This window comes from Medicago sativa, chromosome 5 (genome assembly GCF_051527215.1).
Source record: "Medicago sativa cultivar Bolivia chromosome 5, Bolivia_mono, whole genome shotgun sequence".
Classification (NCBI taxonomy): Eukaryota; Viridiplantae; Streptophyta; class Magnoliopsida; order Fabales; family Fabaceae; genus Medicago; species Medicago sativa.
In genome coordinates this window covers 61,248,572-61,270,676 of record NC_140753.1, presented here as the reverse complement: position 1 = coordinate 61,270,676, position 22,105 = coordinate 61,248,572, and the positions used below count along the sequence as shown (strand labels likewise).

The following is a 22,105-nucleotide window of genomic DNA, read 5'->3' as shown; positions in this document are numbered from 1 at the left end:
ACTTCAACATAAACACTAAGATACCCTCTAGACAAAATAGAACACATGCACAATTACAAAACTATGTATGCCATACACAATTACAAACTATCACAATCATAAAAAGAATTTGTCCTACAAGTATCATTTGTTTATCAACCTAGAAGGAATTTTACCATCTAGCCTTTAAACTTCTAAAATATTGTACGGAAAGAAGTAAAGATATAACATCTATTGAGGCATAATGCACAGATTGTGCAATCTGTACCTCCTGTCATGAAAAATATAAGTCCGAGAAGGATCTATAAGTCAAAACTCAATGTTGATAGATCTTTGGATAGACATGAGACACAACTTGTGGCCAAAATCTACACTAAATAACCTGATCTAGACTTCAGAGATACCTTTTCCTTTGTGGCCAAGCTCATCATTGTCAGTGTACTTCTAAATTTTGCTGCTTCAAACCATTGAAAACTTGCACAATTAGACATAAACAATGATTGTTGAAGGAAGACATTTTTTTATATTTTAAGAAATATGTATGGATCTACAACATGGATATCCAAGTGACGGGGAATGCGGTATGCAAACTCAACAAGTCCTTGTATGGTTTGAGGCAAGCATCAAGGCAATGGTTTCATAAGTTTTCCATTATCATAATCCAACATGGTTTCATCCATCAATCATCAGTTGATCACTCCTTATTCAGCTAAGGTACTCGCTCTACCTTGGTTGTCTATTAGTCTACGCAGGTGACATAGTACTAGCAAACCCAAATCCCACCTTGATTCTACAAACTCAAGACTTATTGCAGAGTCTATTCAAGCTTAAGTTGTCGAGTGATCTAAAATACTTCCTTGGCTTTCTAAATGACAAACATTTTCATGTATCTATGAATCCTAATTAAACTCTTAATTATGATGATGAATTTTTACTGGAGGATCCATTTCAATATAGAAGGTAATTGGAAGGTTATTGCATTTGACAACGTAGAGGCCAAGGACAAATCTTTTGTTGTTAATAAGCTCAGCCAATACATCGCAGGCACGCCCAAGACAACCTTGTCTTCACAGGATATATCACCTTCTGCAGTATTTGAAAGGAAAACTAGGACACGGCATACTTCCTCAAGATCAAATTTACATGTTTTATCACACTTATATGTTGATTAGGGAAGTTGCATTTCCACACATGAAAATCAATAACATGCTTTTGCATATTCATTGGTGATTATCTAGTATCTTGACGTTCAACTAAGTAAGCAAAATTGTCAAGATCCTCAATTGTGTCAAAATATAGAACCTTAACAGCACTCACATCATAATTGTTAAGGATCAAGCAGTTGTTGAGATCATTTCGTTGCTTCTTTCATTTTTACTTTAAAACACTCTTTAAAACAGTACCTATAGAAATCTGTAACTAAGAAGCAAGAATCCATTGCAAATAAACAGTTAATCTTCTATTTAGAGAGAACATGTTGTGTTTTGGGCCACATGTAATGCTTCTACCCTCTTTGTCATCTTCTGTTTGCTTGGGCCACATGTAAGCATTTTACAAGTTGCTTGCCAACGATCGATCGAAGTCTTAAGGGTATATATTTACGATTCCATAAATAGTAGATATTTATTGAAAAATAATAATTTTTACAACTTTGAGAAATAAATTGACACATTTTTCACACAATTTTTAACATGTGTCCTAAAAGCACGTTTTAGCATTTCCTAAGTATAACATCCTCTCAATAACATCTGTCATTGCTATCTGACCAATAATAGTTTTGTTATCTAAAACTCTAACTCAATGGATGGTTGATTTCCATACTCAAAAATCAGTTCTGCGTATTACAAAGTTTAATTGCTAAAAAGGGGAAGCTCTCCGATAAATTGGAATCATGAACACATGTTAGACACTAATTAGAAAATAGAAAAAGACATTATGATCATACTTATCAAAACTAAGAGTATCTAGTGGACTCTAACTAAACAACACTAACTAAAATGTTTATGGTAAATAATTATAAAGCAAGGAAGCATGAGAATATATTTAATTGATTAAAAACCAACACAGTCACAGAATTTAAAATTTCTAATACCATCTCAGTTGAGAGTGTAATCATGCATCACCAAGGTTATCATGTATTTATTTTTCTACATTGTATATACTAATAGTTTATTACCAATGCTGACTAAGCTATGCATTGAGACAATATAATAACAAAGTGTGTGGTGTAGGGGACCAATTTGTGCTTGTTTTGGAGATTTAAGGTGGTGGAGGAGCGGCTTCTTGGGAACTGCCTTAAACAAAGGAAAGATGGACTTGTCTCTAACTGTCATGACCAAAAGTTATAGCTAGAGTTACTTGGTCACGTGCCATTTATAATGTGATAGAGCAAAAGCTAGCAAAAACAAAATAGTATACATAGATAGACATAGATGGATAGACATGATTCATGTATATTTGGTTTCGTGTTTGGTTTCATCTTTCGAGTTATCAAATTGATTCTAGTAGTTAAATGAATGTTTGTCAACGCAGAATCAAACTTATATATTCAACTCGTTTTGACATGAATGTATTTTAACTTAAGTCGCTTTATATTTTATTCATTTTTAGAAAGAATCAATTTTACATGATCAATTCATTCGAAATAAAAAAAAATTGTATGTTGGCTCTGTTTGGTAAACCCAAAAAAAGAGCTTTTAGCTCTTAGCTTTTAGCTTATAAGCTCATTTGATAAAAAAAGCTCTGTTTGGTAACACTTTAGCTCTGTTTGGTACAACGAGCTTATAGCTTATTTCAGGAGCTTATAAGCTATTTTTCAGAAGCTACTTCAAGTAGCTTTTAGCTTCTCATTTTTTCTTCCATATTTACCCTTATTATTCAAAGCAAAGGCTATCAGCTAATTTTACCAAACACTTCAACTAGCTTATCAGCTAAAAGCTATCAGCTAGCTTATCAGCTATCAGCTAATTTTACCAAACAGAGCCGTTGTCTTTTGCAGTTTCTTATACTTGTGTTCGTTTCCATAGAAAAAGTATTGTCCCAATGTATTGAACTATTGTTTATTTCTTATGCATTTAAATATTTATTTCATAGTACTCTATGATCTAGTTAAGAAAATCACTAATCTACCTTGTACATGTGCTTAGGTCGTAATGGCCAAATTAGTAGGTATAGCCTTAGCCTTTGAAATTCTTTTTAACTGGACAAAACTATAGAAAATTTGCTAAGATTTGAGAAGCATATAATATATAGGTGATGTGTTCTTTGTTTCTCCACCTTGCTACTTTTTCTATCTTTTTGAGTTTTTAAAGACCAATCCTCTTTGAACTTGTGCTTAAGCTATTTAATTATGTTTAACATTGGTTTGGTTCAACCCAAAAGCATCATGCAATGCAAGATCCAATTTTGCTAAGATATTATATTCTTCATAAAGTACTTTTTGTAAGATATGCATAGTACTTACTTTATAAAACTTTGCCTTGTCATCCCTTTATACAAGTGCCTCTCTAATATTCTTTCTCCAAGTTTCCCCTTAACTTTAACTATTATTTTGGCCAATGCATGGTTGGTGCTTTGAAGATAAACACTTAATTAATCAAGCATAATACACCAAATTTAATGATGCAAAGACACACTAGATTTTATTAAGATATTTTTGCTTTGATATGAACAACATGAAGTAGGGAGCTGGCCACTATATGACATTCATATAATAGTACATATATAAATTAAGAAAATATCTCGAATTTTTATTTCCTTTTCAAGTTGTGGAATCTTACAGTGGCAACCTTAAAATAAATTGATAACTGATTAATTAAAAATCAATTATTTCACAGAAGGATTTATTCAACACGCATAACTACATTTATGCATGAAAGGATTGAGAGGAACAAGCATGGTTGATTGTTAAGATAAGTCTTACATTGAATATTGATATGAAAGTGTGTTGTAGACAATTTAATTAAGTGGCATATCATATATAAGTGCAGTTATGTATAAGTTTTTTTGTTTTTTTTTTGTTTTGACAAAAGCAGTTATGTATAAGTTATGATTGTGTCTAGTATGAACCTCTTAATAATGAGATCGGTTGATCCATAACATTTTTAGTAAAAGAATAATTTTATAATAATAAAAAATTGAGAGCAAGTATGATATTTTATTAAAATTTGCTAAAAATTATAAGGTTTACTTTGGACCAAATCCATATTTGGCGGTGCCATAAATTATTTTTATAACAAAAGATAAAATAAATGTAAATTATTTTAATATTATCTATAAACTTGTTTATAAACTGTCCTTTGGAGGAGCTTATGAAAATAAGGTGAAAATAGTTTAAAGACATGTCATAAGTTGTTTCTATATCTCTCAAAAAAAAAAATTCGTTTTTCTTTTTTGAAAAAAAAAAATCGTTTTTGTAAGCTCACTTAAACAGTCTCATTAAGTGCTTATGTCATTTGATAAATTTAATTAAATCAATCATAACAAACATTTTATGCATTTAAAAATTATTATTTTTATTGCACGCGAATATTATAATTAAATAAATCATAACAGACATAATATTATAAATCAATCATAACAGACATATTATGCATTTAAAAATTATTATTTTTATTGCACGCGAATATTTACAATACTACCTGAAAATAATATAATAGTTTTTTTACAAATACATGCAATATATTACAATACTTTAACCAAAGTAAATAAGACATATATGTAAGGGTCGGAGTTCGAACCTCAAATACCTCGTTTATTCATCTTAATAGTTGAATTTCTTGTTATTAGACTACTTAAACAAAAACAAAAAAATAGGTAGTATTTGAATTTTTTGTTTATTATGGTTTATTAGTAAAGAAGGTAGAGATAAGAATTTATTCTTAGCAAATTGGTGGATTAATCTCATTTCGTGCTTGCAAACTTTGTAATTTCATCTGATATAATGAGTTTAAAAACTCTTTACTGATATGGCCCTCACATAATAATTTGATGTTACCACTTGTATACATGATTTGAAAAAAAAAAATGTTAATTTGAATTTATACATAATCATCAGGCCACAAATTTTTTTATTTTGTGGGCTCATATATAAAAATGACTTATTATTGAGTGTACTGAAGCTATCACTTCCCAACATATATGCTTTCGTGTAAATTCAAATTATTGATTAGTAACACAGTTGAAGTTGAGTTTGTTTATCATTTGAATCACTTTAATGGGTAGCCACATAATAATTGTGCACAAGTCCTGCTCTGACAACCATGTGTGAGTAAAACTTGTAATTAGATTTTTATTTCAATTCGTAAAGCTTTGATTAAAGACAAATTTTACGTAACAACTTGAACTCAAATCATAATTAAAATATTTTTTGTTTTGAATGTTTTAGAGTTTAGGATGTTAATGCGAATGAAATAATTTTGTATCAAATTTTATTTATCTTTCGATCAAACTCTGAACTATCAACATTTTCTCCTAAATTCGGACGATTAAGAAAAAAATGAATTATGACATTGTTGGATAGTTTCCTAGCATGATGGATTTGTGAGAGCCATTTATTCCTTCTCGTGCTCACAAGCAATTGGATGACAAGTCGCGTGGTTGAAATTTTAAGATCAAAGAAAGAAAAGGGACTCTTACAAGTTGAAAAGAGCAAATGTTGGATATATTGCCATGATGCTTCCATAATTTCAAGCGTGGAATAATGGACCATATATCCCATTATCTTAAAATTTTATCCGGTTAATGATTTAGATTGAAGGCCATGGAAAGAAACCTTTCATTATATTTCCTCAAATTCATAGGTTGTTTATGTTCACTCAATTGGTTTTCTTATCCTATCCTATGGCTTTTTATAGACAACTATCAGTGGCTAATCTGTCAGGGGAGGGAGAAATTCGTTAGTAGTAAGATTGTGTTGGAAATCAAGTGCGAGTGATTATGTCATACATCGACTAAAAATAGAGGAAACGGATATATAAGAGAGGGGACCCATATACCGATTGCCTTTAAGGTTTTTGGGTGAAAATGTAGTTTCTAAGTCTCTTAAGGGTCCTGGACGTTTAACTCATTGCAGCTTCCAGCGCTCCCCGAATTCCCCAACAACTGGTATCAGAGCCTTGGTTAGGAGTGGGATCCTAGTGTGGATCAAGCTAGTTATGTGGGTGACTCAAATCAAGTGTGAGTGATTATGTCTCACATCTCTTAGAGATCTTGTACGTTTAACTCATTGCCGCTCTCAGCACTCCCTCCCCGGACTCCCCAACAAATTGAACTCATATCTTCTTATTGATACTCTTTACGTGATCCAACATAACTCATCGTTGTGTAACAATGTTCTTACCCTATATGTAATAGAATATGAAGTTAGGATACTCCAAAACTGTAATATTAACAATTTAACATTTTGTTAACACCAATTTAATTTGTACCCAAAAAAAAAACAATTCAATTAAGAACTAACTTGATTTTGGGTGAAGTTTTTAATGCTTGGTTCTAACATTTTACTTACAACTTACAAGCAATATTTTACTTGAGGAAAAACTAATGCTTGCATTGCATGCTTTAATTATTGTCTCTTATAATTTTACATTAAACTAGCAACAAAATGTAGTGACTATCTAGGAAATTTGAAAGTATTACAAGGATAAAAAAGGATAAAATTTCAATAAATATGAAACGGTTGTTGGGAAGAGGACATTTGGTGTATTATTATTTGAAGTGAGTGGAGTAGTTATTAGAAAAAGAAATGATGTTATATCATAGTACATACTTTTTTTGACAGAATATCATAGGACATACTATGAATATAATATATGCTGAAAGACGTGACAGATGGAACCAAATATGAAACTTTGAAAGCTGACCCCATACATTGTGGAGCTATCTAAAGTACTTTTGAAGTGGGGGAGAGGGACAAAGAAAGAGAAGGCTAGAGAATCATTGGTGGGAATAATGACCACACAGGCCCACACAGGCACACACTCTTGTTGGTTTAATTTTGGTTCTTACATATACTATCTACAATAAATCCAATTGTAGATTGAACTTAGGAAGTGTGAAAAAGTAGTGGTTACTTGTTACTACTAGTTAGCTTTCTTGAAAAATCACAAAACTAGAAGAAAAATGAATAAAAAACATATTTTATCTTGTGTTCACAACAAATTAATCTCATTAGTAAAGTGGAACTTTTAGTGCTTGTTAGAAACCACGTCACATTTGCTCTAATCGTGCATCTGCCAAGATTGTGGCTTCTCCATTTTCACATCTAGAGTGTCTCGAAATGCAATGTTCAAGGTGCAAACGTGCATCCAAACACTATTAATTCAAAGTTTCCAAAAATTGGAAAAACAAAATTGTATATAATCTCAACTTAAATCTAATGTTATTTTTCAATCTTTTTGGTGACACTTTAGTCGATAGATTGTTTGGTCAAAAGTATTATATATCTGCCTTAGATAATCTAATAGCGGAAATATGGGTGGAGAGACTTTGCCGTACCACTGCTGCTAAAGAACCAAATCCCTTCTCATATGTATCGATCTTCCGCAATTGTTGTGCAATGCAAACCTCTGCATAGTCAATTGTTAAATTAAGTGAGAGAATGTCATATGTATGAATCTTCTGCACCGGTTGTATAATGTAGCTCGTTGTAGAGTTATTATATTAAGTCAGAGAACATCTAGATTACTCTCTCTTTTAATATAATAACTCTACAACGAACTTGAATGGTACAACCGCTAGAGAGGATCTAACTTCTTTTTATACTTCTCAAAACCTCTTTTTTTTTTTCTCCTCTTACTCCTCTGTTCCCTAACCCTGCACTCTTGATCCTTTCAAGTTTCAATGCTCAAACATCAATACTAAACAATCTCACTCTCTCTCCATTTACTATTAATATATTTTTTATTCCTCTCTAGTCCAACTTACTAATTAAAAATTATTTAAATTCACACCTCCTTACTCTTTATTAGTCTTTCAGAAACATTGAAAATACAAGAACTAGTTCTGTCTTCTCACAATAAGTCATAGTTAAGAAAAAAGCAACAATGAAAACAGATGTCTCCAATTCCAAAGCACAGTGTTTAGGTGATTTTCAGAAGCAAACCACTTTCACTTGATCTTGAAATTTGAGAAACTCTTTTACTATCATCTCTGTACTTGAGCTGCTAAACTAATGGTTCTCTCCTTATCTTAAAGCTTTTCTTGCCATGTTTTTGTCACCACTAAACTCTACCTTTCTTGCAAAAGCTTCAAGTTCAAAGTAGTTTCATCTCTAAAGTCTAAACTATACCAAGTAAGTCTTTCTGTGTTTGATCTCTTAGAATGAAAATCTTCGTAGATTTTAATGAAAGAAGTATCTGCATGCACTTCTTTGTTTTTGGATACTTTGATGTTGTTGGTTCTTTATATTAATGTTTGTTGTTTCTTTCTACCTTGTGTGCTGAAAATGAGGTTAATCTATCTCTTATTGCATCTAAAACTTGAGCTGCACTTGCATACTGATAGTGTTCATATTTAACTTGGTTTCTGCTCTTGGTAGGCTTGGGACCTGGGAGTGTGCTCCTCCTCGAGGTCTCAGGTTCGATTCCTTCCGGTGCCAATTTAGGTGAACTAATTTAATTTCTTAAAAAAAACTTGGTTTCTGCTCTCTCTCTTTCCGAGTAAGGGACTGAAGCGGACTTAATCATGGTGTTCAATCTTATACTATCTTTGCACCGGTTGATAAAATCACATGAATTAAGAAAGTTGGTAGTAATAGTATAAAATTTGTCGAAAAACGATATTATTTTACAAGTTTACTCTTCAAAAGAAAGAATTAATTTATATTTCCATCATAGTATTTACTACTTGTTATAAAAAAAAAAAATGTATACTTACAAGTATATTTGTAAAAAAGTAATTAATGCAGTTGAAATTTTGAATCGGGACTTATAAAAAGGGATAAGTAAATCGTAAGAGAATCTTATATTTAGGGACAAAACTCAAAAGTTAATTGGTTCTTAAAAAAAATATAATAAGAAACAATCTCCGAAAAAGTTTCCATGCTGATTTTAGATTTGATGGTAGTAGGTTAAATATTAGAGTAAACAATGAAAGTAGTTTGATTTCTAGGATCATTTATAATGCTTAGGCCCATGGTTTTAAACAAAGGTTCGCGTCCATGAATTGGGCTGCGACATAAACGGCTTTTTATGTTGCCGAATCCACAAAAGCCACCACGATTAAGGTTGTATCGGCCACATTTGACCGGGATTCTCTGCAATATAAAGGGTCCCATTGCAAGCGCAACTGTTACCGTGGCTGCTATTTAAAACCATGCTTAGGCCATAATGATTGAGAAAACATCATATATTGGTTAACTAATAATTCATGAAGTTCATGGCATATTTCCTTGCTACTTTATTCCACTTTTTAATTCACTTGGTAAAGAAGCCAACATAACAAGCATGTGTGAAGATTCAATCAGAAATAGTTTCTTAGTAAAGGTGTTCAACTGTTTTCTCCAATATGAATAGGCACCCTTGTCTGGCTCCACCTTAAATCCAATCACATAGTATTTACAAATGGGATGTTTTATATTCTACAATTAGCATAGGATGCTTATGTAATTAAATCAAAAAACATGGTACATAATGGTGTATCTATATGCCAAGACTAATTAATTGACTTTCACAAAGGAGACAAATCATAGGATGATTATGTTCACTGCACAATAATTTCTTGTTTTCATGATATCTACATATATACGAGCTAATAGGTTATACTAATTGCAGGACAAAATAAAATTTTCACTGCTAAAGGATGAAACAAAACATTGATCTTGAAATAGAAGCTTGTGCAGAATATGAATCTGAAGTTACAAGCCAAGTTGATTCTAATGTATCAACTCAAGAAACCTTTTACAACATCACAAATCCTAATTCATATGATATATCTCTTGACTTAAGTCTAAATTTCAAGAACAGTGAGATACCAACAACAAGAGATTCAAATTCAATAGGGTTCTCACTTTCAAGCACTTCTGAGAACAGCAGCAATGAACCTGCAGCAGCAGCAACAATTCCAAGAGTTTTCTCATGCAAATACTGTCAGAGAAAGTTTTTCAGTTCTCAAGCTCTTGGTGGACACCAAAATGCACATAAAAGAGAAAGAACATTAGCAAAAAGAGCTATGAGAATGGGAATGTTTTCTGACAGGTATAATGCTAGTTTAGCATCTTTACCTTTGCATGGTTCTTTTAGGTCATTAGGGATAAAAGCACACTCTTCAATGCACTATGGTTTCTCACCAACAACAATTAGGCCTCATCATCATGAAGTGAAAACTTATATGAGATTCGAGCAACAAGGGTGTGTTGGATTTCCAATATTCTTGGAAGATGAGGAGTCAAAGTTAATGTGGCCAGGTAGTTTTCGACAAGAATCCGGGGCGGGTGGTGCTCAACAGAATTTCATACTCACTGAGGTGAATCCATGTGTAGACAGAGAAAAATCTACACCAGATTTGACATTGAAACTTTGAAGGAGCCGAGGTTATATTTGGTAAAGATTTGGCTTTGCATTGAGTTTTCTGCATTAATATTGTTATATTTTTGTATAGTAAAACATGTATGAAAAATGATTATGATTGCTAGATTGGTTTACTACCAACACTTGTTTGCCTTTCTTTTTATTTTCTATTAGGAGTACTTGATTTGGTATTTTGTTCTGTATGTTTCTCATTGTATAATAGTTCTGAGGACAATTTTGAACCATCTTTTCTGTTGACCATAATATATTTAGTTTCGATTAATTTCTCAAGTTGAATAGGACCACACGAAGTTAAAACTCTCCTTGAAAAGCGAGAGTTGTAATACGACTGCATAGGTCCCTTCCATTGGAAATAATGTTATTTGAGACGTGATCGATGCTAAATGTGGGTACCTTTTGCAGTTGAATTTTAAATCAGATTTTGAGTATTTAATCTACTTCATACCAATGGATTTTTTTTTAAAATGTTATTATAAGAAAATTGGTAAACATCCATTTTGATACCCCCTTTCAAAAGCCAAAACTTCATTTTTTTTTCACTTTTCTCTCAATTTTTTTATGAAATTTACGAGAAAACTCAACAATTGTATCCGGATTGATAAAGTTTACCGGAAAACTCATACACAACATATCCGGATTCATATTCTAACTGGAAAACACATAACACTCCTAGATCAGAAACTCAACAATTGTTTTCCAGTTTTTTTCTTCTTCTTCGTTTTGCATTAATTATTTCCTTGCTTCTGGTTAATATGTAGTGGTGTTGTTGTTTTATGGATTCACGGAAGCATATAATTTCCACTTTCAACAACCTTTTTGACTTATATCTGCTTTTGGGTTACCTGTTCCGCTTTAGTGTTTGTATGTATGTAACATAAATAATTATGATCTCTTTATGTTCATTGCTACTAACCAATTCAATACGAAAATGACGATATCAGTTTTCAGGAAAAATCGTTAATGAGAATGTAAATTAAAGGTTGATGGAAATTGCAATTGAAATATCAAGCGGGGTGAAATATCAAGTGTGATTGCTTTTGCTGGAGACGGGGTTTTCTTTTTCCATAAACCGTTTTTTTTTTCTGCAGAAATGTAAGGGGGAAGGTGGGGGGTGAATAAGTGAGAGGGTGAAATATGTTTTATTTTATATAAAAAGTAAATTTGGTAGTTTGTATAAAGGCAAATTCTACGGTGCAGTCGCTAAAATGACTTTTCCAAAAAAGTCAAGATCTTTTAAAATCAGTTCTAACAAAAACTAACTTAAAAAGTCTAAAATAAAATAAATTATGAATGGACTTATAAATCCATTTGGAAAAATAATACCCTAACCATTTATAATACACCCAAATTATCAAAATATATATTTGGTAAAAAATCAAATAAAATGGTGTAGAGATACAGCCTTTTATTTCCTAATAATAGATTACGATTATTTGTTATCTATAGAATTTGATAGATTGGCTAATAGGCTGGAAAGAAGAATACAAAACCTAATTAATGGCTAATAAGGGTCTAGGAGAAAAAATAAAACATATTTTTGAAAATCTAACAGTACTTCAAGAACGATTAGATAAGATAGTAGAAACTTTACCAGAAAAAGAGTTTAAAGAAAAACTCGATAAAAAATTATCCAATCTAGAAGATAATCAAAAAAGATTAAACGAAAGGCTTTGTATAAAAATAGACGATTTAATTGATCTATTAAAACTACTACATACAGGAGACAGATGTTTAACAATAGACGATCTTCGTTCCTTTTTTAAAGAGGGGGAGGATAATAGTGAAAAAATTCAAGAAATTGAAGAAGAAAAAGAATACAAATTCTTCGCACCACTTCCTTAAATGGATGAAACACAAGAAGAAATTTCTCTTCAATTGGAAGAGCTTCAAAGGTTAATGGCAACTTTAGACATTAATGAAAAGACAAAAATAACAGAAGAATCAGACGACGAAAATAAATTCGTTTATGATTTTGATTCAGAAACTTCATCCAGTGAAAAAGAAGATGGTCCACAAATAGGTCTTGTTAAAGCAGATGATCCAGAATCATCCGAACAAGGATCTAAAAGAAAAAGGCATGAACAGCCTAAACAAGAGATGATAATCTCTGACAAATATAACGAACAAATATATAAAAATATTCCTGCATATAAACCACATATAAATCCATATAAAGAAGACGGTATCTTAGATATCGACTGTAGTATAGATGTTGGAAAAGATATAAGAGATTGGTACCACAGAAATGTAGTACTAATACAGTTAGATGATAAACTAACAAAGTTAGGACCAAAAAGTGTTTTCAATTACTTAAAAACAAAAACAACGGGAAACGCTTGGAGATACCTAGCAGAAAACCCTGATCCAGCACTTCAAGAAGAAAACCAAGAGGTAATAAACTATGTTTATTCAGAACTTAAGAAAGAATTCGTAGGTTTTGAAGTTGTAGAGGCAATTCAAGACCTAGAAGACACAAATTTACATAAAATATTTAATCCTAGAATTTGTGACATGTGTCAATTAGATAATTTTATTTGTGAATTTAGCAAATACTATTATTCTATACATTCAATAAAAAGATTACAACATAATCTTTTAAGCTTATTTTATAATAAACTACCAAAAGGCTTAGGTCTAAAAATGGAAAAGATTTTTCAAGATAAAATACAAAAGTTCCAAGTTGAAAACACCTTAGGAGCAAGAATAACAGCACTAAAACAGTGGCTTACAGAGCAATGTATGGAAAAACTTGCTATAAGAGAAGCGCAAATTGGTTTGTGCTGTAATAAGCTTCAAGAAAAAGTTGGAAGCTATGGTTGTGAAAAATCTAAAAGAAAGAAAAGAAAGTCTTTTAGAAAAATAAAACGTTCAAAATATGAACAAAGAAAAAGATTTCCAAAGAAATTTAACAAGCAGAAATATTTTAGGAAGAAAAGAAAAGTTCCTAAAAAGAACTCCTGTCCTAAAGGAAAGAAAACTTGCACGTGTTGGCTGTGCAGAGAAGAAGGACATTATGCAAATGAATGTCCAAAAAGAAAGGATTCTAAAAGAGAAACCTTAAAATTTATATTCGATATAGGTTATGAACCAATCGAATCAGAAGCAGATTTTGATGAAAGTATATATGAATATGTAACTGAATCAAAACCAGATGAGTAGAAAAATTCTCAAAAAAGGGAATCCAAATTCAACATTCATTCAAGTTGCTTTGGATAAAAAGAAATTAATGGGTTATATCGATACAGGTGCAACTCTATGTTTTGGAAGAGAATCTATATCTAAAAATTGGATTAGACTTTCAAAACCAAAAGAAATTATCATTGCTGATAAATCTAAACACCAGATTTGGTTTGCATTAAAACATGTTTTTATAAAAATTGAGCATAAAGAATTTTATGTTAGATCAATTTATAAACATGATTCAGGATTAGACTTAATCATTGGAAATAATTTTCTAAAATTATATAATCCATTCATTCAAAGAGAAAATACAGTCTCTCTAAACTGGATAAATATGAAAAATCCTGTAGAACAAGAAATTGTTACTACCAGAATGATCACAAAAAACGAGATTTTAAAAACAATCTCAGAAAACTTAAATGTTCTATTAAGTATTTGGGATAAAAGAAAATTCTACTTAAGCGTAGAAGAAACGTTAGAAAAACATCTTGATCAAGTATGTTCTGAAAATCCATTAGATTTAGAAAAGAACAAAAATCAAGAACAAATTACTATAAAACTTAAAGATCCAAATAAAGAGATCAAAGTTTTTTATAAAATTCCCTACTCTCCACAAGATAAGAACGAATTTAAAAAAGAGATAACTGAGCTTTTAGAAAGAAAGTTAATAAGAGCTTCAGTAAGTACACATTCGGCACCCGCTTTTTATGTTAGAAACCATAACGAAATAAAAAGAGGAAAAGCCAGAATGGTAATAAATTATAAGAAACTTAATGAAGCAACCATCGAAGATTCTTATAAATTGCCTAGACTACATTATCGAAAAGATAAAAGGTAGTAATTGGTTTTCATCGCTTGATGCAAAATCTGGATATTGGCAGCTTAGACTTTCTGAAAAAACTAAGCCGTTAACAGCTTTTACATGTCCAGAAGGACATTTTGAATGGAATGTTTTACCTTTTGGGTTAAAACAAGCACCATCAATATATCAAAGATTTATGGACAACACTTTGAAAGGACTTGACCATATTTGTTTTGTATATATCGATGACATATTGATTTTTACTAAAGGGAGTAAAGAACAACATATCAAAGATGTTATAACTATTTTAAACAGAATAAAAAATGCAGGCATTATTCTTTCAAGAAAAAAGTATGTAACTGTTAAAAAAGAAATTGAGTTTTTGGGATTAATTTTGAAAGAAAATGGAAAACTTGATTTAGCTCCACATGTACAAGAAAAAGTTCAACTTTTTCCTAACAAATTAATGGACCGAAAACAAATCCAAAGATTTTTGGGATGTTTAAATTATATTGCTAATGAAGGATTCTTCAAAGATTTAGCAAAAGAAAGAAGAATTTTACAGAGAAAGATATCTGAAAAGGTTCCTTGGGAATGGACCAAAGAAGATACTGATGTTGTAAAATCAATAAAAGAAAAACTAAAAGTTTTACCACAGCTATACAACCCAACCGAAAATGATTTTATTGTGGTTGAAGTTGATGCTGATGAATTTACTTGGGGAGGCGTCATGCGTGCCCTACCTAATGGTAAACAAAAACTGGGACTAACACTCTCAGGCTATGTTGCAAATGAAACCTTGCAACAATCAAATAATGTTGTTGGTGAAACCCAACAGCAACAGTCTGATATCCCTAAGGGGCGATCGGATATAAAGTTTGTTTCGACAAATTCAAAACTTGATTATTCAAGTAATAAAGTCCTTGTAAAGGATAAAGAGTTGATGCTCTGCAAATATATTTCAGGATCATTTACTGATACTGAAACCCGATATCATATCAATGAAAAAGAAACACTTTCGTGTTTAAAGGTTTTAGAAAAATGGTGGATGGAATTAATTCCGTCTAGATTTTTATTAAGAACTGATTCAACTTATGTTAGCGGATTTTGGCGCTACAATTTGAAAGATGATCATAAGCAAGGAAGACTTGTTCGATGACAAAAACGCATCCAACAATTCTACCCTTATATACAACTAATCAAATCAGAAAATAATTGTTTTGCAGATACGTTGACCAGAGAATGGAGCAGACGATAAAAATGCTACAAAACAATCTTAAACAGAAAGACAAACAAATCCAAGATGTTAGTCTTAAACTTCAAACTCTCACTTCCGAGAGGGGAGAGATGATAAAAATGATTGTAGGATTAACAAAAATCATGCAAAATGACAGCAAAGTAGAACCAGAAGAAGATTCTATACAATCAAAGTCACCAGAATCTATGTCTTGGGCAGACGAAGCAGATGCAAAAGAATCAAAAAACGACTCTGCAGAATCAAACGTTGTCGTCGATCCTATCGATGAGCAACTTGGAAAAAATGTCTCTGTCATTTTTGATGGACCAATGAAAGGGGTTTATCAACAATGGGCAATAGCAAAACAACACATAAACGGAAAGAATGTCTGTCATAAAGCTTATCCAACATTGGAAGAAGCCAAAAAAGCCTACAATGCGGTTTATAAAGAAATGACCAAATCAGAAGGCATTCAAAAACAACCTAGCATGGAGGTTAAAAGGAAATTATCAGTGGACACAATACTTAGTCTTGAAAGGCTAAAAAAGAAAGAACAAACTTTTGACGATTTCATCGGCAAATGGAGATGGTTAACAAATTACTCGAAGAACTCGCTAGAGAGTGTTTTTATCCAGTAAATTATAAAGGATGTGCCAAAGCAATCACAGTACCCGGAATAACAAAAGAACTCTTAAAAGACTTCTTTGATAATGGACTTCTCAGAACAGTCTATTTAGAAGAAACTGAAGGACGAAGATTTCAAGAACTAAGTCTTCTTCCTAAAGAGATTGGAGATATCACAAAAAGGTTTAACGACCTATACGCAAAAGGAAAAGAAATATTTCTCCAAATTGGTCAGACTTATCCATGGTTTGATACAACAAATAACATGATGGTAGCCAGGCCAAGAAGTGTTATTAAAATAGGTATTTCAAACAAGACCTATTTACCAGCCAGTTTGGAAAGTTATGACTGGTCAGTCCATTCATTTATTTCTCAAGCAAAGTAATTTTATGATAATCTTGTTAAATATGGATCATCCATAGTTAATACAAGGTGTTATATTCATCATAACATTGTTCAATGATCTGTGATTCCAAGAAACAAGTGACAGAGGAACATCGCAAGCAAACTCTTCACTTTGAAGAATTATTCTCAGGATTTGAGAATGGCCTATACAGAATCCCTGAAGAGGTTCAAAAAGAATGTTGTGTGTATTTTCAAAAATACAAAGGGCATATGTGTAAATGGTGCGCAAAAAACATCTCGACACTAGAAGACAAAGCTAAAGATAAGGCTTGAAGACACGCGTCATGTAAATGACCTATTGTAATAATGGAACCTTATCATCTGAGTCAGATGGGGTCCATTTAGATAAGAAATCTTATCACATTAGGTGATAATGCTTTTACTTTTCCTATTGCGTGTTGTGTTTGCCTTTCTTTTTAGCTGGTAGGAAAGAGACATGTCACCAACTTGTAAGTCTCTTCCGCCTATAAATAAGAGCTTATAGCTCGTTGTAACATAAGAGAAAATGAATGAAAGTTTTCTTAAAAATTATTCAATCTCTTCACTAACCTTGAGTCTAACTCTGGAGGGTTAGGATCCTTGAGCTTTGCTCTGGAGGGATCAGGTTTTTCTTAAAGTGAAAAACTCCTGTCTATTATCAAAATATAACTTCAAAGTTATATCCAGAAAAGATCGAAAGATCCAAATATATTAAAAGCTTTCCAGATCAGGTATGGTTTTAAGTTCTATTTTATATCAAAATACTTTGCAGTATTATACCAATGAAATAATCATAAAAACATATGTTCCGATTTTTAATAATCGAATAATCTCATATAGAAGTGAGAATTCTTTCAAAACTAAAAGGTTTTTAACTGTTTAAATAAATAAAATGGAATTTAGCATGATAAAAGAAGATGCATCTGGTTTTATAGCCGATGTATTAATAGACCATATAGAAAAGGTAGACTTTAGCTTAAAACCTGAAGAAAATTTCAGAGAAAAACAAAAAAATATTTTTTCTTTAATAAAAGAAAAATTATCTAGAGAAAACATTCTAAAATATGGAATGATGGTAGGTGAAGAACCTGTACCAATGGAATCAACAGATGAATCTGTTGTAATATCCATGATTGATAAACAACAAATAAGCGAAAGATTAAAACACTTATCGCTAGAAAAAAGAAAAAAGATAGGATATATTCATATATCAACTATCCAAATAATCATAAAAAGCACTTTTATGAAAGGAATAGATTCAGAACTAGAACTTCTTATAGAAGATGCTAGAATGAATAAAAAACATTCACTGATAACAAAAGGTGAAGGAAATCTAAAATATGGAAAATTAAAATTCGATATAAACTTACAAATAGGTTTAAGCCTAAATGACATAGATCTAAATAGATCTATAGTAATTAATTATAAACTCAAAGATCAAGATCTTATGCACTAAGTAACTCTCATCATAGTATAGAGTTTAGTGGAAAAGAAAAGATACAAATAGATGAACTATTTGCGTCATTAATAAAATTAGAATCACCAATTCTAAGACCTTTAGAAAGATCAAAATCTATCATGTCAATAGACAGAACACCTCTTTTAGAACAAAGTAAAAAACTAGAACAGGACGAAAGTACTAGTAAACCAAGGTTTTTACCACCAAGGACTTCATTTGAAAATAAGGAAAGCAAAAAGTTTAACAAGACTTTATCAGAAATAAAAGCTAAAATTTTAAACATTAATCAAAAGCTATAATGTCTGGATTAAGTTTTAAAACAGAGTTAAAACTCTTGAAAGAAAAATTAGAAAAACAAGTTTTTGAAATAGAATTTCAGAGTAAAAGAATTTTGTTAAGTCAAGTTCTTTTTCGTGCACAAGATTTAATATTATATCATATAGATTTTATATATAATCTATTAGAAGAAATAGAAGATATAGATACTCTTACGAGTATACAACAAGAAAGAGCAAAAGCGTTTTTAGAACCCTTCCAAGGTTTAATAAAAATCGAACAAATGTTAAAACAAGTTCGAGAAATTTCCGCTGGCGATTCTGCGCCTAACCTGGTATCAGAGCCAGTAACACAGTCCTAAGGAATGAAATTAAGAAAATTAATTAAATTAAGAAAAATAATTAAATTAAGAAAATTAATTAAAATAAGAAAATTAATAAAATTAATAAAACTAATAAAATCAACAAAAACCTTATAACATCAGTTAAACCTTTAACCGACTTAAAAGATCATGTATCCACGTGGCACTCTCCTATTGAGCCACATAAATGACTTTACCAAAAAGGTCATAAAAAATGACTTCACCATAGCAGCTCCCTTGTATAAAATGTTGGGGTGAAGACATAATAGTAGGGGTGTGGGGTATAACTTTCATTGGATGGGTATGATTTCTAAAAATGGAATCCTTAAAAATAAATGGGTTTCGGGTAAAATCGGACTCAGACCCAAAAAATCAACTTACCCAATAATGTTTTTTTTTGAACAAGCCAAAATGAATTATATTAACACTGACACCGTGATCACTTCAGCACAAGGCGTGCCAAAGAAAAACACGGAAAATACAAAAGTCTGTCAGACAGAAACAAATGTTTAGCCAATGCCCAAACACTGAAAAGGGCCTGACTACCAGGACTGAATACCGTAAACAAAATTAGCCTTACAAGCCTTCAGCCACCACAATGATTGTGACTTAATTTTATCTAACAACTGAATAATAGAACATTCCTTATTTTTGAACAACCTACAATTGCGTTCGTTCCATATGGTCCAAACGCACAAAAGCCAAATCATATGTAAAAAGGATCGCCGCTCCTTCTGAGCTCCTGTATATTGAATAAATTGCAAGAAATGATCAGAAAGAACCTGAGAGTCCACCCCCAATAAAACCAATCCAATCCCGCACCAATGGCCACAAAGCACTGAAAGTAGGACAAGACAAAAACAAGTGGGTAGTATCCTCGACATGACCGCACCCCGCTACACACAACCGCGCCGCTGTAGCTATAATACCATGGTTAGCCAAGTTGAATCTAGTAGGAAGCCTGTCCTGAAGAAGTCTCCATGCAAAAATCGACACTTTCAAGGGAACCCAATAATGTTAATATTTTTTATCTTTATTTTCATAGGGTAGAAGAAAAATACTAAAAGTTATGGTCATAAACCAAATTATATTTTCAAAACATACACATTGAAAATCAAAACATGCTAGAGTTACAAACCAAGATGTTGCACTTTTTGGTTATTTTTAATACTGGTCCAATTTTATGTCATTCAACTTTAGTTTGTCGCAAGTATTTTACGATAGAGTTTATTATTTGATATTATAATTTATTATTCTATGATGCATAAAATTATAGTAAAAATAAGTTAACCATTTTTTAAGAAAATTAAAAAGTAGAGTAATATTTAAGAAAAATTATGAGTACTTGTCATTTAGTCATTTAATATTAAAAAAATAGAAAAATAAGTTGGGTAACTCATTGCCCAATCCAACCCAACCCAGAAATTAGTGGGTTTGCCCAAACCTACCCAATGGTATAACGGGTGGTTATTTTACCTCACCCAAACCAGAGTCCCTATATAGTCTGAGTTTGAATAAACTCAATCCAAACCGACCCACGTATACCCCTAGTCCTATTTTTATAGTCCTTGAATCTACCAAAATTGCAAAAAATTGCAAATAAATCATAATTGACTCTCTTTTTTACTTTTTTTTTATTTACAAGTCACAATCAATTTTCAAATTTTCACCTCCATATAGTGGGGGAAAAAATTCAATTAATTTTACTTCTTTTGTTTTATGATTATAGCCTTATATTTGGAACAATTAGATAATTGATAACTCATGGAGTTTTTATTTTCAATGTCTTGTTTATTTATTATAGAACTTTAAAAGATGTAATTTATATGTTTGAATAATTATTTTCATATTTTTAGCTGAGCCATTAGATAAATATTTAGATTTTTTTAAATTGGCTTTAAATTTATATATTTATATTTTCATAATTAATATTTTTTTTTTAAAACATTGACGTGTCAACCCGCCAACCCGTCGGTCCGCCATAAAACGGGCGGGATGAGATTTACAACCCTATTTCTCTAGTTGGTCCGCTCCGCTCCGCCCTTTTTAGACGGGTTATTGATGGGGCAGATTGGGACAGGGCGGGTTGGTCCTTTTTACCATCTCTAAATAAAATACGCATGCGAAAAACGAAATGGCTAGTTTTTTTTTTTTGGTGGTGAACCAAAATGGCTAGCTTGAAGGCATGTTTGCAATTTCACTACCTTCAAGGAATTCAATGAATGTACGGGGACCAAAATCGAGGTATATCCAATAGAAAAAATATCAAAACTATTTTTCAGTATGGATATCACGATTCATTTTACAAAGAGAAATGAGATTTGTACAATCACTTTGTGACAACTTTCTCTCTCATTCTCACATTATCCTCTTATTCTCTCTCTTTCTTTTCTCCATTGTTTTTAACCAATGAAAAGAGAGAGAAAAGAAGTTGTCACAAAAGTTGTATTAAATGGTTGTTCAAATATCACTACTCTTTTACACCATCCGGTCACTAATATAAGCAAAAAATTACTTTTTAGATACATTCAATTAATGATGTATGTGACATATAATAAAGACCACATACATCATTAATTGAATGTATCTAAAAAGTGGAATTTTGCTTATATTAGTGACCGGAGGGTGTACCTTTTTTTCTTTTTGACTCATTAAGTATCAAGCCTAAAAGTATATTTTTTAGGGAAATCAAACGTAAAAGTATATATTTATTTATTTGTATTCAATGTATAAACATAAATGTTGTTCAAATATCACTACTCTTTTACAAATTAAGTACCATACCTTTTTTTCTTTTTGACTCATTAAGTATCAAGCCTAAAAGTATATTTTTTAGGGAAATCAAACGTAAAAGTATATATTTATTTATTTGTATTCAATGTATAAAACATAAATATTAATAAAATATTGATTTAATTAAATGTATATATTTTTGTTTTTTTTTTGTGGTGGCCGGGGTTTGAATTGCATATATTATGCATTGTCCTTACCAATTGAGCTAAGCTCATGAGGACAAATATATATTATTTTTAATAATAAATAGTATTACCTTGAAAAGACATTTTAATATATAATATTACACGTTACACGTAAATGGAAGAAGCAAATTACGCTTTATGCACAAAATTAAATGCATTCTTTGAATGATGTTTAATGACAAAAATACAAATTAGAATTCAAAAAATAAGACCAAATTTATTTATGCTAATACACTTTTTGACTCGTCCACTCTCCATCTAGCTCTCTTATATATAGAGTACATTTTGACACTAAT

At 31.3% G+C, this 22,105-nt stretch overlaps 1 protein-coding gene across 1 annotated transcript; it reads left to right on the top strand.

Annotated features, from left to right (window-relative positions):
* The first annotated feature begins 8,134 nt into the window (after window positions 1-8,134).
* On the top strand, window positions 8,135-10,770 carry LOC146923735 (zinc finger protein 4-like). Its single transcript, XM_085708855.1, has 2 exons — window positions 8,135-8,272; window positions 9,753-10,770. The coding sequence occupies exon 2, from the start codon at window positions 9,781-9,783 to the stop codon at window positions 10,498-10,500; it is 720 nt and encodes a 239-aa protein (XP_085564981.1). The 5' UTR covers window positions 8,135-8,272; window positions 9,753-9,780; the 3' UTR covers window positions 10,501-10,770.
* The last annotated feature ends 11,335 nt before the right edge of the window (window positions 10,771-22,105 follow it).